At 42.9% G+C, this 16,550-nt stretch overlaps 1 protein-coding gene across 1 annotated transcript in view; it reads right to left on the bottom strand.

The window, feature by feature from the left end:
• LOC126443038 (uncharacterized) overlaps positions 1 to 16,550 on the bottom strand; it is a 78,794-nt gene that overhangs the window by 31,939 nt on the left and 30,305 nt on the right. Inside the window, exon 4 of the mRNA XM_050090883.1 lies at positions 10,218 to 10,345. Coding sequence (XP_049946840.1) covers positions 10,218 to 10,345 — 128 coding nt within the window. The remainder of the gene's footprint in view (positions 1 to 10,217; positions 10,346 to 16,550) is intronic.

Genomic DNA, 16,550 nt, shown 5'->3' with positions numbered 1-16,550 from the left:
TCTTTTTAAATTACTGTTGGTGGACCATTTCCAATACAACAACACTTTGTAGTTACTACATTACCAGGGTACTATACATAATTGTTACTCAAATACATTTCATATCTTAATTACGTCATACTTCTCTATTGTTTGTCACTATTAGGTTTGTCACATTAGGTATTTTTCTTCACTAAATGGTAGATAGAATGGTTACATAACTCATGGCTTGATAGTCATAACGGAAAATTTTAGTATTTGGAAAGAAAAGGTCGAAATTTTTGTAGATAGGAAAGAGGAAGAATGAGTGAGACCTGAAAGGGAAAGAAGATCTCACACAGCTGGGACTGCACAGCTGCCACACTGTGTAGAGGTTACAGAACAACCTCCTCCCTACAGCATTCATTGGTTTAATGCTGTAAAGAAGAGTTAGAAATTTTAGGTGGATAGAAAAGATGAAGAGTGAGTGAGCCCTGAAAAGGAAAGAAGATCTCACACAGCTGGGACTGCACAGCTGCCACACTGTGTAGAGGTTACAGAACAACCTCCTCCCTACAGCATTCATTGGTTTAATGCTGTATTGATAACCATACAGGAAAATTTAATGTGTTGGAAAGAAGACGTCGAAATTTTTGTAGATAGGAAAGATGAAGAGTGAGTGAGACCTGAAAAGGAAAGAAGATCTCACACAGCTGGGACTGCACAGCTGCCACACTGTGTAGAGGTTACAGAACAACCTCCTCCCTACAGCATTCATTGGTTTAATGCTGTAAAGAAGAGTTAGAAATTTTAGGTGGATAGAAAAGATGAAGAGTGAGTGAGACCTGAAAAGGGAAAGAAGATCTCACACAGCTGGGACTGCACAGCTGCCACACTGTGTAGAGGTTACATAACAACCTCCTCCCTACAGCATTCATTAGCTTAATGCTGTAAAGATAACCATAACGGAAAATTTTAGTATGAAAGAAGAGGTCGAAATTTTTGAGGACAGGAAAGAGGAAGAATGAGTGAGATCTGAAATGGGAAAGAAGATCACACACAGCTGGGACTGCACAGCTGCCACACTGTGTAGAGGTTACAGAACAACCTCCTCCCTACAGCATTCATTCACTACCTATGAATTTCTTTAGGTCGATCACGTTCCTGAGACCTAATAGCTTCTTACTTTTAGGGTAGCCTATATGCATTGGCATGTGGTTTTCCTATGATCCTGAAAGGTCCTTGGTATACGTACATGAATTTCTTTGTTTCTGCATTTACTTTCTTTGATTTTTCTTTGGTTTTAACAAGGACTAATTGACCTATTTCAAAGCTAGTAGGTACAGCTTTTGCGTCATGACGCTTCTTCCTTTCCAACGCTCTTTTTCTCATATTAGCCCTAGCCTTTAGTTTCTTCTCGTCTGTGGATATTTGCGTTAGAATAGGGAATTCTACCATATCTGCAATCACATTGTGCGGTTCTTGGCCAAACATCAATTCGCAAGGTGCAAAACCAGTTGCATCATGTCTTAAGTTGTTAATTACATTCTCAAAATACTTAATGTGCTCTGCCCAACTTGAGTGTTTCCGAGCACAATAAGTTCTGCAAAGCCTATTCAATTCCCTCATAATACGTTCACTCATATTTCCTTGGGGGAAATACGCAGATATTTTCAGATGTTTCACGCCGGCCTTATCTAGACATTCCTTAAATCTATCAGAAATAAATTGAGGTCCATTATCTGACAGCAAATTCTTCGGAACGCCAACGTTCACGAAGAAATCTTTTTCCAACTTTTCAACCAATGTTTTTGCATTTGCTCTTTTAATTGGGTATAGTTTAACATGTTTACTGAATCCATCCACCACAACAAAAACATGGGTGCAACCACCTCTCGAAACAGGAAGAGGGCCAAACAAATCACAAGCCAGTAATTCTAGGGTTTCAGTTGGCTCTACTGAATGCATATCTCCTTGTATTCTGGTGTTGGAAGCACGGACTTTCTGGCACACTACACACGATGCTAGACGCTTGGCCACACGGCGGTACATGTTGTCAAACACAACCTTCTCTTGTAATTTTGCAATGCACTTCTTTGCACCGTAGTGCCCATACCTCAGGTGTACATAGTCGATTAGTAAGTCTACATGTTGTGAGGGAAAGCACAGCTTCCACTCAGAAACACCTAACTTCTTCCTTCTAAACAGAATACCTTTATGCAGGCAATAGTATTGTGAGACCTTAGGATAGTTCGCATTTCCTAAATAGCTCTTCACTAATTGCAGTTGGTCATCTGCATTCTGCTTTACTAAAGGGGTCTCTATTATTGAATCATTGCCCCTTCGAACACTACTGTCAGGAGACAATACTTCATATTTCACTTTAACATTACTACTTTCATGCATATTTACACTCGAACCGTTGTCTGGATTTACAGTTCCCTCAACAGACATAGGTTCTGATATAAGTTTAACCTCAGTTTCTTTTGGCGGTTCCATCGCCGACAGTCGTTTAGTGCAGGTTAGTAAAATTTTTAACAGCTTTTCACTTAACTTAGTTCCTTCTGCACGACGTATGGCGTTGCCGGCTCGGCGTACCAGGATTCCTGATGCGACGTGGCACGTTGAACTGCAGACTGCTCTCCGACGGCTGTTGTGTGTTTGCGTGGCCCGCAATTGCAGGCGCTGCGTCGGCTGCTCCAGCGGACGACTGCGGTGCAGCGAGACTGGCTTCTCGCGATGCCGGCAGCACCGCTAGACTCAGTGCCAGCTCCGTCAATCCAGATGCGTTGTTAATCCAATAGCGTCGTCCACATGCACACGTAACACATTCACTGTTCTATACTCAGTTGCATGTCGCATTCCACTTGCGAATCCGAATAGCTAAAAATCACTTTCACCTAGTTGATTTCCCGGCCGATGCACCATATGTGGGGCGGCGGATAAGTTTGAAACATTTACTGTTGTATCCTTGTTTGAATGTTGTAACATTTCCCGGCCGATGCACCATATGTGGGGCGGCGGATGATTTTGTAAAAACAATTATTAAATCTGATTGCTGGATAAACGCTTGCATGTTGAATCAGTTTCTGGCTTTTAGAATGTTGTTAATGCTGTCTTTCGCCGTTCTCAACACTGGCTCTCTATTTACTTCTTGGCACCCAGAAAGTGATTTAATAAAACATGGAGCCAGTAATTAGAGATCCTAGTGCCCACTTCAATTGAGATACCATTATAGCTGCAGCTTATAGCTCTGAGGAATTAGGAGATTGTCCGGGATTTCTAATCAAAAACGGTTTTCCAAAATAGTTGAATATATTCTGAAATTCACTGATAAAAAAAACACAAGTATCCCTACAACCTAACTAACAGAGCAGTTCAGAGTCTAATGCGCTGATGCAACTATAAATGTCCGAATTAAATGTTAAAAGAATGCTCGCCATAATTTGATGAAAATACTTCATCAAACGCCACGCTAAATATTTGGTAGAATGTCTGTCCCGCGACGGCACGTGAAAATACGACAATACGCAAACTGAAGCTAGATAATGAAAATCATTCCAGAATTAACACTTCACATAAAATGTTTTCATGGTTCCGCGTATCTCTAGTAACTTAATACGGCACCCGAGGCTGTTTGTAGCAGTGACACTGATGCGATGCGGCTCCCGACGCAGATGGCGTGTCATTCAGCGCTTGGAGAGAACTGGGGCCTTTTTTCCTCGCGCAGCATCCTTATATATAAACCCGCGGTGCGGACGGCGAAGGGAACGCCTGATCTTTTCGGCTCTCTCGACTAGCCGCTGGGCTAGTAACGCACCACTTCAAGTTACATAATAATTTATAGCTTCTTTTGCTGATGGCCGAAGAAGCTCTTAATTTAAACGTGCATTCAGCACGCAGGTAAGTATTGATAATAAAATTTTGACGTGGCTAAGTTAAATATTTTGGGCGAGAGAAATAATTAAATTACACTGCACGCAGTAGATGAGCTCTGAACTGGCCCTTTTGAGATCCGCTATCGCTATAATTTTATAGGTATTCAAAAGAAACTTTTCACATCTTCATAGTCATAGCGGACCTCCAACCTATTTAAATCTAAACATCCTAGCCTTATTTATTAACCTACTTAATCTATCTTGCTTCCTTCAGTTTTGAGACGAAAACCACAAAATCATGAATTTCCACTAAAATCTTAATTTGTGAAATCCAAAGTACTGTTTTTATTAAATCATTATGAAAGATGAATCTAAATATAAATTTTGAAGTCTCTAGCTCTTTTCTGTTGCGCCAATGATTTTTTTAGAAAAACGTCCAAATCTCGAAAATGACTGAAGTTATCGAACTGATATTTAACACACATTAATTTAGTATTATTCCTGACCTGCTACAAAAGTTTTAGGTCATTTGCTTGATTTTTTAAAGTATTGCGCAACATTTATGACGTCAGAGCTAGTTACAGCAGACTGGCTGGCACACAATGGAAACTGATGTGAATTTACTACAGCGTGAGTAGGCTGCTTCCCTACAGCATCTCTGATTTATCAGAACATGTAAAATGATGAACACGAATGTACATCTGAGCGGCAACATCTTCGAGAAGTTCTGTAGCATATGGCTGAGATTTCGTGGGATGCCATGTTAAGAAAGACACAAGCCAGCAGCGAATTCTTGACCAACGTTGAGATGCATGTCTTCCTGGAACATGCGGTCCACAAGTGACTTTGCCAATGTGTGCGCAGGTATGCCAAGGCAAATAACTTGCAAATAATCGAGGGGGAGTACAGGTTGTCTGACGATTTCAGTTTCATCCTTTACCTGGATGTAAACTGTCTCTCAAAGCAAACCATGCAACAAAGTCTCCCTTTTCAAGGGCTCTCATGGATGTCCAAAGCGGAAATCACCAGACTGAGGAAAGAGATCAAATATGTGGCTGCTGGTGCTGTTGAGGGATATGTCCTAGAGGTAGAGCTGGACTATCCCACAAGTCTGCATGACAGACACGGTGATTTTCACAGCCTGAAAGACTTTCACGTTCAGGGACTTCAACAGGTGCCTCCTCTAGGACATTGGCGCTGCGCCACAAATGCTTATCAGGAGACATTTCGATTGAGGTTATATACTGAGGTATATACTGCAATTCCAGCTGGAAGCAAGGGTGTCCTATCACGATCACAAGTGGTTCATCGTGGGGCATAAGTGTGGAAATCTGCTGCACCCAGACTATTTACTGATGTGTCTGGGTAGGTTTATTTGTTAGTAAAAAGGTAAAAAGGTGTTCCATTTGACTGGGTGTGTGTGGACTACTTTGATGAGCTGTTTGTCACAGTTCTGAGTGTATGTTTGAGATTATGAATGTTTCATTGCACACTGCGTGCGTCCATGTGTGTGTGTGTGTGTGTGTGTGTGTGTGTGTGTGTGTGTGTGAGAGAGAGAGAGAGAGAGAGAGAGAGAGAGAGAGAGAGAGAGACAGAGACAGAGTATATATTTCGTGTGGAACATGTACAATATGTTTATGGTGCGTGTGTGTGTGTGTGTGTGTGTGTGTGTGTGTGTGTGTGTGTGTATTGTTTTTGAGCTGCCATTGCTGTTGCTGTTCTAAGTACAGGGTGTTTCAAAAATGACCGGTATATTTGAAACGGCAATAAAAACTAAACGAGCAGCGATAGAAATCCACCGTTTGTTGCAATATGCTTGGGACAACAGTACATTTTCAGGCAGACAAACTTTCGAAATTACAGTAGTTACAATTTTCAACAACAGATGGCGCTGCGGTCTGGGAAACTCTATAGTACAATATTTTCCACATATCCACCATGCGTAGCAATAATATGGCGTAGTCTCTGAATGAAATTACCCGAAACCTTTGACAACGTGTCTGGCGGAATGGCTTCACATGCAGATGAGATGTACTGCTTCAGCTGTTCAATTGTTTCTGGATTCTGGCGGTACACCTGGTCTTTCAAGTGTCCCCACAGAAAGAAGTCACAGGGGTTCATGTCTGGCGAATAGGGAGGCCAATCCACGCCGCCTCCTGTATGTTTCGGATAGCCCAAAGCAATCACACGATCATCGAAATATTCATTCAGGAAATTAAAGACGTCGGCCGTGCGATGTGGCCGGGCACCATCTTGCATAAACCAGAAGGTGTTCGCAGTGTCGTCTAAGGCAGTTTGTACCGCCACAATTTCACGAAGAATGTCCAGACAGCGTGATGCAGTACTCGTTTCAGATCTGAAAAATGGGCCAATGATTCCTTTGGAAGAAATGGCGGCCCAGACCAGTACTTTTTGAGGATGCAGGGACGATGGGACTGCAACATGGGGCTTTTCGGTTCCCCATATGCGCCAGTTCTGTTTATTGACGAAGCTGTCCAGGTAAAAATAAGCTTCGTCAGTAAACCAAATGCTGCCCACATGCATATCGCCATCATCAATCCTGTGCACTATATCGTTAGCGAATGTCTCTCGTGCAGCAATGGTAGCGCCGCTGAGGGGTTGCCGCGTTTGAATTTTGTACGGATAGAGGTGTAAACTCTGGCACACGAGACGATACGTGGACGTTGGCGTCATTTGGACCGCAGCTGCAACACGGCGAACGGAAACCCAAGGCCGCTGTCGGATCACCTGCTGCACTAGCTGCGCGTTGCCCTCTGTGGTTGCCGTATGCAGTCGCCCTACCTTTCCAGCACGTTCATCCGTCACGTTACCAGTCCGTTGAAATTTTTCAAACAGATCCTTTATTGTATCGCTTTTCGGTCCTTTGGTTACATTAAACCTCCGTTGAAAACTTCGTTTTGTTGCAACAACACTGTGTTCTAGGCGGTGGAATTCCAACACCAGAAAAATCCTCTGTTCTAAGGAAGAAACCATGTTGTCTACAGCACACTTGCACGTTGTGAACAGCACACGCTTACAGCAGAAAGACGACGTACAGAATGGCGCACCCACAGACTGCCTTGTCTTCTATATCTTTCACATCACTTGCAGCGCCATCTGTTGTTGAAAATTGTAACCACCGTAATTTCTAAAGTTTGTCCGCCTGAAAATGTACTGTTGTCCCAAGCATATTGCAACAAACGGTGTATTTCTATCGCTGCTCGTTTAGTTTTTATTGCCGTTTCAAATATACCGGTCATTTTTGAAACACCCTGTATGTACACACTGAAAACTTCTCTCTCTCTCTCTCTCTCTCTCTCTCTCTCTCTCTCTATGAGTTACTAATAAGTGTTTAATAGACATTGGAAATAAAAAAATTACCTTATTCACAAAAGAATGTGTATATTGTAATGAATCAATTACGAAATAACAAAACTGTTACGTATATAACAAATACGAGAAAAAATGGAAATTAAAAAGCTTTCAGTTGTTTTCACAATACAGTTGTTCTTCTTTTTCATATTTTTTGAATGAAATATCTCCTTTATCAGTTTTATATTGATGGCAGGAGCCAGAGAAAAATAAATCCTTTTCGAATACAATATTTTTTAAATTTACAAACATACATACATACATGGCCGACCGGTTCAAGGCGGGATCGCGATTTATCGCCTCCAATTCGTATTTGCGTCAGTAGAGCTTTGCGGATGTGCGCCAGGAAAACCGCACGCGTTTACGCGCGTGTGTGTGTGTGTGTGTGTGTGTGGGACGTGCGTCATGTCCTCGCTGTGACAGCGTGCGGTTAGCGGGCAGCGGGCAGCTAACATCCCGTTTGCGGTCTGAGCCGCTTCGCGCTTCCGACAGCCCGGCTGTGGGCGTCACAGCAACACAGGGCGAGGGAGGTCAGCGAGCAACACGGGCCGAGTCCACACAGTAGGGGGCCCGGCGTACGGACAAACCCAAAATCACTGTAGTGGTGACACGTGGCTGCAGTCGACTCTTACCCGTACGTCGATAAGCAGTACAGAAAACGAAAAATAAAATTCAGAATTTCCCTCGTTGTGCAGGAGCAGTGAATTGGAAGGTGGTGCACACTTTTGAATCGGCACCTTCCAATACGTTGAATCCGTCGTCCTTGCCATGGCGCCACTGCGCTTTCTGCCATCTAGACCTAATCTATGCCGGCCGGTGTGGCCAAGCGGTTCTAAACGCTTCAGTCTGGAACCGCGTGACTGCTACGGTCGCAGGTTCGAATCCTGCCTCTGGCATGGATGTGTGTCATGTCCTTAGGTTAGTTAGGTTTAAGTAGTTCTAAGTTCTAGGGGACTGATGACCTCAGAAGTTAAGTCCCATAGTGCTCAGAGCCATTTGAACTATTCTGACCATACATACATACATATTTGTGCACAGTATTATGTGAGAGCCCAGTTACCAGGGGCACAGGGTCAAAATCGTGAGCTGCGTCCTTACCTGGGCCACAGCACGCCCTGCCGTACTACTCTGCAGGGCTGTAGTGAAGCACCACGAGAGGAATTATCTCGAATACGAATACCTCGAGACTGCTGCAGCTGTCTGAAGACTCAAGTTTCATTCAGAAAGCAAAGTGCGTCTTTAAATCGAAACTATCTGTACAACATTGATTTCACGGAATAACTTTTCGCAATTACACTTTTCCTAAGCAGGTGCAGTGTATGATCAACGAAGCGTATCTGCACCGCAAATGTAATAAAGAAGTCGTCCTTTAAACATTCTCGCAAGCTGTGAGGTACTAACTCTACAAAATATTGGATACGTATCAGGTAAATTGCCTTTCCTGCAGTGAAATGCATAGATGATGGTAACGAAAACAAGATGCAATGACAGGACATGACACGATGTCGGCAGAAACCATCCTTAAATGCGGAACCCGCAACTATCAATCTTTGAAATTACCATCCAGCAAACATCCGTAATATTTATAGGAAAAAGATTTAATCTACTCAGAACCTTTTCAGTTCACTAAAACAGGTATCGCCTAATTCTCTTCTCAAACGATCGAAATTGAGGCTCACACGATACTTTAGGGACTGGCACGTTGCTACATACGCCACAAAAAGTTACACAAAGACACAGATCATACTGCGTCCTTTTACTTGCCATGTATACTACTGTCAGAATCCAAACAGTCATAATGCACAGTGGCCATTCTATGTGTTAAGGCTGGGTTGTTTGGGGAAGGAGACCAGACAGCGAGGTCATCGGTCTCATCGGATTAGGGAAGGCTGGGGAAGGAAGTCGGCCGTGCCCTACATCAGAATGGCCGGACACGGGATTGAACCGTCGTCCTCCCGAATGCGAGTCCAGTGTATGTGTTAAGAGCACATAGCTTTTACTCTCGGCAGTGGGAACATCACTGGTGGTGGTGTTGATAAATCATAGACAGAGAATTCAGACTCGATAATGGTTCGAGTTAGGCCACGAGACACGTGCAGAAAAGCTAACGACTGAGATGGATGCTCTCAGAAAGCAGCATCCGGTTTCAGGTTAGTCTGACAGAGATTTTCATTGGCCATGACATATTCATAAAATGTTCTGGTTGTGACTGTAGTAGCACAGTGCCTTTAACAAAGCCACTCGCAGACGCAACACGCGCCACCTGGTGGACCCCAGCTGCAGGGTTTCGTTATTGACGCGCGTCCTCTGTGGCTGCGGCGGCTGGGGCATTGCCGTGCTGGCTGGCAGTGGTGAGCACAGGGGGCCGCCAATGGCGTCGAGCCACCAGTGTCAGCTGCGCTATCGTCTGGCCATGGAGTCGTGGGAAATGGTCACGTGAATGTTAAGGTGGGAAGACGTTGAACAGTTGCGTCGAAATGTATGAATTATGTGGTATGTATACAGGTTCATTACGAGATTTGAAGTTGACGAACCTCCATGTTGAGAGAAGTAATTTTATAGGCCTTCCATATGGAGTAGAGATTCTTAGGAAGAGAAGATGCTGATGGAGACTTGAAAAGCCACACTGAGACTCTAGACCACTCTCCACTAAATATGAAGCTAACATGCTTCAGCTTGTAAAGCAGGATTGGATGCAAAGTTATCTGAATCTGTAAGAGAAGTAACTAGCAAATACGAGAAAAGAAAGATACAGACGATTATCTTCGATCTCTAACCATTCCGAGCTTAGCCTCCCTGTATCATAGCCCCAAAAGGCTCACAGAAGTAGAGGTTGGTTCAGAATTCTTCCAGATGGTTAGTATTAGAACTGGAGAGCCAAAGATAGCTACAGTGTGAAGAAGGTAAACTGGGAAACAGTCTCCAAGAACTGACCAGGTGGTGTGTGTCATTTTCTCACCCCCCGTACGTATAATACAGTTTATAAGAGGAGGAAAAAACTCCACTTACCATTCGTTCGAATGCGAGGGGAACCAACAGCTGCGAGGCGTGCGTCGCACCGAGTGAGAGCAGCTGCGCCACGTCCCGCCAGCAGCTGGAGAGTCGCTCCCGGAAAACAGCCGCCTGGGCCTGCAGCTCTGCACAAGACGGGAGACGACGGACTGGTGAACAAGCCAGTGGATCAGACTTCTGTAGGAAGAGCAGCTTTCACTTTGTGCCCCCACAAAGCGTATGCAGGTAGCATTTACCTTTTGAAACTAGATCAATATACAATGTCAGTAATCGTATGAGTTACAGCACGGACACCTTGACCGGACGTTACAAAGCTCATATTCCAGCGACAAATTTAAAGAGCACATCAAGCAAAGAGAGAGGAGTACCATCACATAACGTAGATCCGGTAATAAAAATTAACCTATTGGTAGAAGTATCAAAATACCTGAAGAAGTGGAAATGTAGAACTGTTTCAAAAATCACCCACACAGCTTGCCCAACAATAAGACAGATTTAAGAAATAAGAGACCTCGAGATAAATTCCAGTCAGTTTTACGTGCTAATAATAGAAAGTAACATAAATGAGAATGTATAGTTTGGCTATTTGACTTTGACTTACTGACAAGCATAGGACGTAACGATTTGCACAGAATCGTGTTTATGCTGGTTTTACAATATGAGTAGTCTTTACTGTGTTTCCCGTGAGTTGTATGATATGTATGGAAATGAGGAAGAATTATGTCCACTGATACACGTTTTTATATTTAGGATGTATTTATTTTAACATAAGTAATATATTTTATTAATTCAGTAAAAAATTGAATAAGGTGTTTTGCAAGTGTAGCTGAAAAAGCCATTCTCGGCCTAAACTTTCTAAGGAGCATGGAAATGTATGACTACATTTGTACTGGTACAGTACCTTACATATTAACAGTACATTTTACAATTACATGATGATACACATAATGTTCTGTAATGTGTGACATGTATCCCATCACATGTTTTTATCTCTTTTTTGTACTCCTTTTTCTTTTTATTTGTCCACCGGATCAATTCATGTACGAAAGTTGTTGTGAATGCGATTTATACCTTTGTGATGTTAATGTGCTACAAAGAATACACATGTAAAATTATATATATATATATATATATATATATATATATATATATATGATTATTACTGCCATGTTTTTATGAGCAGCCAAACTAATGTAAGCCTTTGACGATGGATACCATATGTGCTATTACGCACTATCACAATAAAGAAATGTCTTATCCTTTTTCTTTATGCCAAATGCTTGTATCGTAAACAGAATGCCAAATTTTGTCAACAAATGTAAACACGATATTAAGATACTCTGGTATAAAACGTTTACTGTGGCATGTACAATCACTGCTAAGGGCAAAGAAGAAACGACTTGTGAATATGTTCCCCACCAACCGCCTCAGTTGTCGTATAAACATCATGAACAGTGATTTGAGGAGATTCATGTTAGTGATGTTAACGTCAGTAACAATAAATTTACCTTTGCCATTGCTATGATCCTTACGCTCATCTAAAGTTGATGTACACTCTGAGTTAGGAGACTCAACATACAGAGACAACAGTGAGATATACACACGTCAGAAGATTTGTAAATTTTGACACCTCCAGTGGCCCGGTGCAAGTGATGTGCTGCTTTTAGCATTTTTTGTAATATAACTGCCTCATGTATGGGATGATAATGGCGTTCCATACATGCCATCTGCACTTCACCTTTCGGTTATTGCTGTATACCTGTATAAAGGGCACAGGATCGAAAATGTAGTTGTGAAAACAAATAATGTTACAGTTAATGGCAGACACAACGTCTTTAAGAAAAATACTGCATTATTTTAATGCCCGTGCCAGATTTTTGGCATTTCGTTCTTATGCGAGCCTATTTTCAGTACAAAAAAGACATTGCTACAGATGGAGAATGATGTGTGTACACGATGTTTGTTCTGTTCCTAATGCTATTGGAATTACTCAGCGCAAATCGCAAAAGAGAAAGTCCAAAGAACGTGCATCTTAATGACTTTGTAAAAAAAACGAATCATCGGCATGAGGGACTTGAGAGCATCGTACCGACACATTACACTGGCATCTGGCTGTAGGGCAACGACTGCCAGAATGTATAGCCACGGGTTGGGAGAAGTTCACCAGCCATCACAGACAGACCGGTGTAACCTGGGTTGAGATCTGTGGCTACCACAAGCAGCATAGTGTAGGGCGCTCTGTGGTGTTCAGCGGCGGGAGTCGCTTTTGCCTGTGGCGGTCAGGTCGACGCTGCTCTGTCCTCAGGGGGCCCTCGTGAGACTTCACGGGAAGCAGCGGCCGTCGAGATGCCTACCTCTCCAGCCCACAGAAACAAACAGGGGTCAGGAAGATCAAATCATGTGGAAGGCATGTGGAAGAGTTCTTAGGAATTTCGAAAATTGTTCAGAAATTTGGAAGCCAAATTATTATTCGAACTGGTTCTCCAGATAAACAATCAGTATCTCTTGAAAATATCATTCACATAGTTCTGTATGTTCAAGGACAGACAAGTGCGAGGACATCCGCACAATTACCTAAAGAGCTCTCACACTCAAGTTGCTCTCAAGAATATGTATATAAGAGGAAAAAGAAGATTGAGAAAGTGCTAGATGACGATCAATTTGGTTTTAGGAAAGATAAAGGCATCAGCGAAGGACTTCTCAGTTGGCGATTGATGATTAAAGCGAGGCTTAAGGAAAATCTAGGCATGTCCGTAGGATTTGTAGTTAGATGAAAATCGTACGATAATTTAAAATGTTGCAGGATTTCCGAAACTCTAAGGAAAATGGGTATAACCTCTAGGGAAAGAAGGGTTACGTGCAATTTGTACATCAAACAAGAGCATAAAGTAGGAAGACCAATAACAAACAGATTAGGTTAGGAAAGGTAAAAGACATACATCTAATCGCCCCTACGATTCAATCTGTACATCGAAGAAGCAATGACGGAATTAAAAATGGGGTTCAGAAATGGAATTAAAATTCATGTTGAAAGGTTATCAGTGACAGGAATAGCTGATGTCATTGCTGTTCTCAATGGAAGTCAGAGGTAACAGTAGGAGATGTTGAGTAGAATGAACAATCTAATGGGTAGACTCTATGAATTAAGACTAAACCAAAAAAAGATTAAATTAATGAAGTCTAGCAGAAATTAGATCAGTGTTCAGCTTGTCAGAATTGTAGACGAGGATCAAGACGAACTGAAAGAATTCTGCTACCTTGAGGAAAAGTAGTCAGCTGAAGTGGCCGTGCGGTTCTAGGCGGTGCAGTCTGGAACCGCGAGACTGCTACGGTCGCAGGTTCGAATCCTGCCTCGGGCATGGATGTGTGTGATGTCCTTAGGTTAGTTAGGTTTAACTAGTTCTAAGTTCTAGGGGACTAACGACCTCAGAAGTTGAGTCCCATAGTGCTCAGAGCCATTTTAACCAAGGACAAACTAACTCATAATGGAAAAATGAAAGAGAACATAAAAGAGTAGAGAAGAACATTCAAAGAGGATGTTCACGGCCAAACGAAGTCAACTAACATCAACTGTCAGTTTTGTAACAACGAAATCAAACAATCATTGATAAAATTATTTAATAGGATAGATAAAAGAATCGACTCACGAAGCAGCGGCAGAACACACATAGAAACTGTTGTGATTGGCAAGCTTTCGGAGCCAGTGGCTCCTTCTGCAGGTAAAAGGGTTGAAACGGAAGGAAGAAGGGTTAAGGAAAAGGACTGGCCAGGTCTAGGAAAAGGGGGAAAAGGGGTAGATTTTGGGAAAGTCACCCAGAACCGCGGGTAAGAGGAGACTTACCGTACAAGATGAGAAGGAATGTTGGGGATCGCATCCAGGGAGCTTAAAGGTGTAAGATAGGTTAATATACAAGACAGAGGTTACTGCTGAAACATTGATCTCGAGTTAACAAGAGTGTGTCCTCCTATAATAGCCCTGTAACTGGCAAAACATATTCTATCAAAGGGAGAGCCAGCTGCGAAAAGATACAAGTCATATTCCAGCTACTACGTAAACACTGTTTAGCCTTCTACATAGGCATGACTACCGTCACATTATCAATTAGGATGAATGGCCATAGGCTGAGGGTATATACTGGTAACTCACAATATCCTGTTGCAGAGCATGGTCTACGACGTGACATTCGTGACACCAGCGCCTGTTTCACCACCTGGATTCCTCCCCCAGACACCAGTATCTCAGGACTCCGTAGGTGAGAACTAACTCTACAACGTGTCCTTGGTTCTCGCCATCCAGCTTTTTATCACTGTAACTACTCTTTGATTCACTCCGTTTCAGTTTCCTGCATCTTTCAATGTCATTCCCATCTATTTTTCACCGCCCCATCCCACCTCTGTTACGTACAATGTGCTTACCTTCTCACTCTTAATAACTTGTGATCAATGTTTTAGCAGTAATCTCTGTCGTGCATATCACCTTGTCTTAAGCCCTTAGGTTTTCAAATCTCGTCCGATGCAGTCCTCAACAATTAGTCTTCCCTTCTCATCTCGTACAGTAAGTTTCCCCTGACCCACAGTTCTGGGTGACTTTCCCAAAATCTACCCCTTAAGTTTTGAGCACAGTATTCTGTGAAAGTGAAACATGGACAGTGGGAAAACCGGGACGGAAGAGAATCGAAGCGTTTGAGATGTGGTGCTAGAGAAGAATGTCCAAAATTAGATGGACTCATAAAAGAAAAAATGATGAGGTTCTCAGCAGAATCGGTGAAGAATGGAACATACCAAACGCTTTGGTAGGAAGATGGGACAGTATTTTGTTCTTGGTCATGCCACCTTATTGTTTCCTCTTGGTTCTTGTACGTATTACCCGTCTTTCTTTGCAACTTACTCTTATTTTTCTCAATATTCCGAACATTTTGCAGAATTTTACATTTCCGGATGCTTTTCCTTTCAGGGCCTATGAATGTGTCCATTTTATTTTCCAAGTTTTGCTTCCCGCATCAGTTACAATGTCAGACGTGCCGCCCTCTTGTGCTATTAGCCTTCTGACAGTCAAAATGATCGTCATCTATCATATCCTCTATTATCTTTTCCATTCCTCTGTATATATTATTCCTGTCGACAAATTCCATACATGAGGTGTTATGCTCATTGTGCGGTAGGCCTCGCAAGTATCTGCTTATATCTTCAGGGTTGTATCTAATGCTATAGCGCCATTCTCGTATATTCTAGACGCCAACTTCAATAATTCTTGGTTGACACTTTCGCCAATGATTTGCTGATCAATTGCTGTGTTTTTTTCTGTTTCCCAAGGTTTCTTTTCCGTTAGCTCCTTATATCTATCTTTGTTTGTCCAATTCCTACGATGCCCTTTTCATAGGTGTCCATATCTGTTCGAATGAACTGCCTGTGTGGTATTCATCAACGTAATATCTACAGCCCAAGAGAAATTCAAATGAAGTTCGTGATTACTTTGCACTTTAGTGTCCCACTCCTTTCCGCATTTTGTTCTTCCAGACCATTCTCTTAAACTTCAATCCACCCTTGATCGCAATTCAACTGACATCTGAGCTTATGTCTGGCCCTAGGTGTGCCACACAATCGAAGAGCAGGATTTAGAAAACGATAGATTTCGACTTCTAGACATAGATAATCGGACAATTCTTCCCCTAAATACAGATGTACGAGTATTAAGAAGAGTCTCGCCAGGACGTAACCTCAGATGGAACTTTCCTGTTCCTCCATCCTTTTCGAAGCATACCTCCCGTGGGGAAGCGAGAGTTTTCTGTAGCTACCGACGGTTGCGAGTTAAAACAAAGAGCGACAGAGGGAGAGAGAAAGCGACTCCCCTCTCTTCCACTCTGCGGCGGCAGTGCTCGCTCGAAGCCAGGCCCTAAGCGGCCTTCGAGGTGACCACTTCTATCATCTTCCTTTTCTTACGATGGCACTTATTCACTGGAATATTCGCAGCATTCGCTCCAACCGAGAGGACTTGAAGTTGCTGCTCCGCTTGCACCGTCCGCTCGTCGTAGCCCTCCAGGAAACGAAGCTACGCCCATGCGATCAAATTGCCTTGGCACACTACACCTCTGTGCGTTTTGACCTACCCCCTGTGGTAGGTATCCCAGCTCATGGAGGGGTTATGTTGCTGGTCCGGGATGATATTTACTACGATCCCATCACGTTGCACACCGGCCTGCAGGCAGTTGCCATCCGCATTACTCTCCCCACTTTTACGTTTTCCTTTTGTACCGTTTACACTCCATCGTCATCTGCCGTTACCAGGGCAGACGTGATGCAACTTATTGCTCACCTACCTGCACCATTTTT

This window comes from Schistocerca serialis, unplaced genomic scaffold, assembly GCF_023864345.2.
Source record: "Schistocerca serialis cubense isolate TAMUIC-IGC-003099 unplaced genomic scaffold, iqSchSeri2.2 HiC_scaffold_1420, whole genome shotgun sequence".
NCBI lineage: Eukaryota > Metazoa > Arthropoda > Insecta > Orthoptera > Acrididae > Schistocerca > Schistocerca serialis.
The sequence above is the reverse complement of the archived record's forward strand: the minus strand, read 5'-3'. Positions and strand labels throughout refer to the sequence as shown.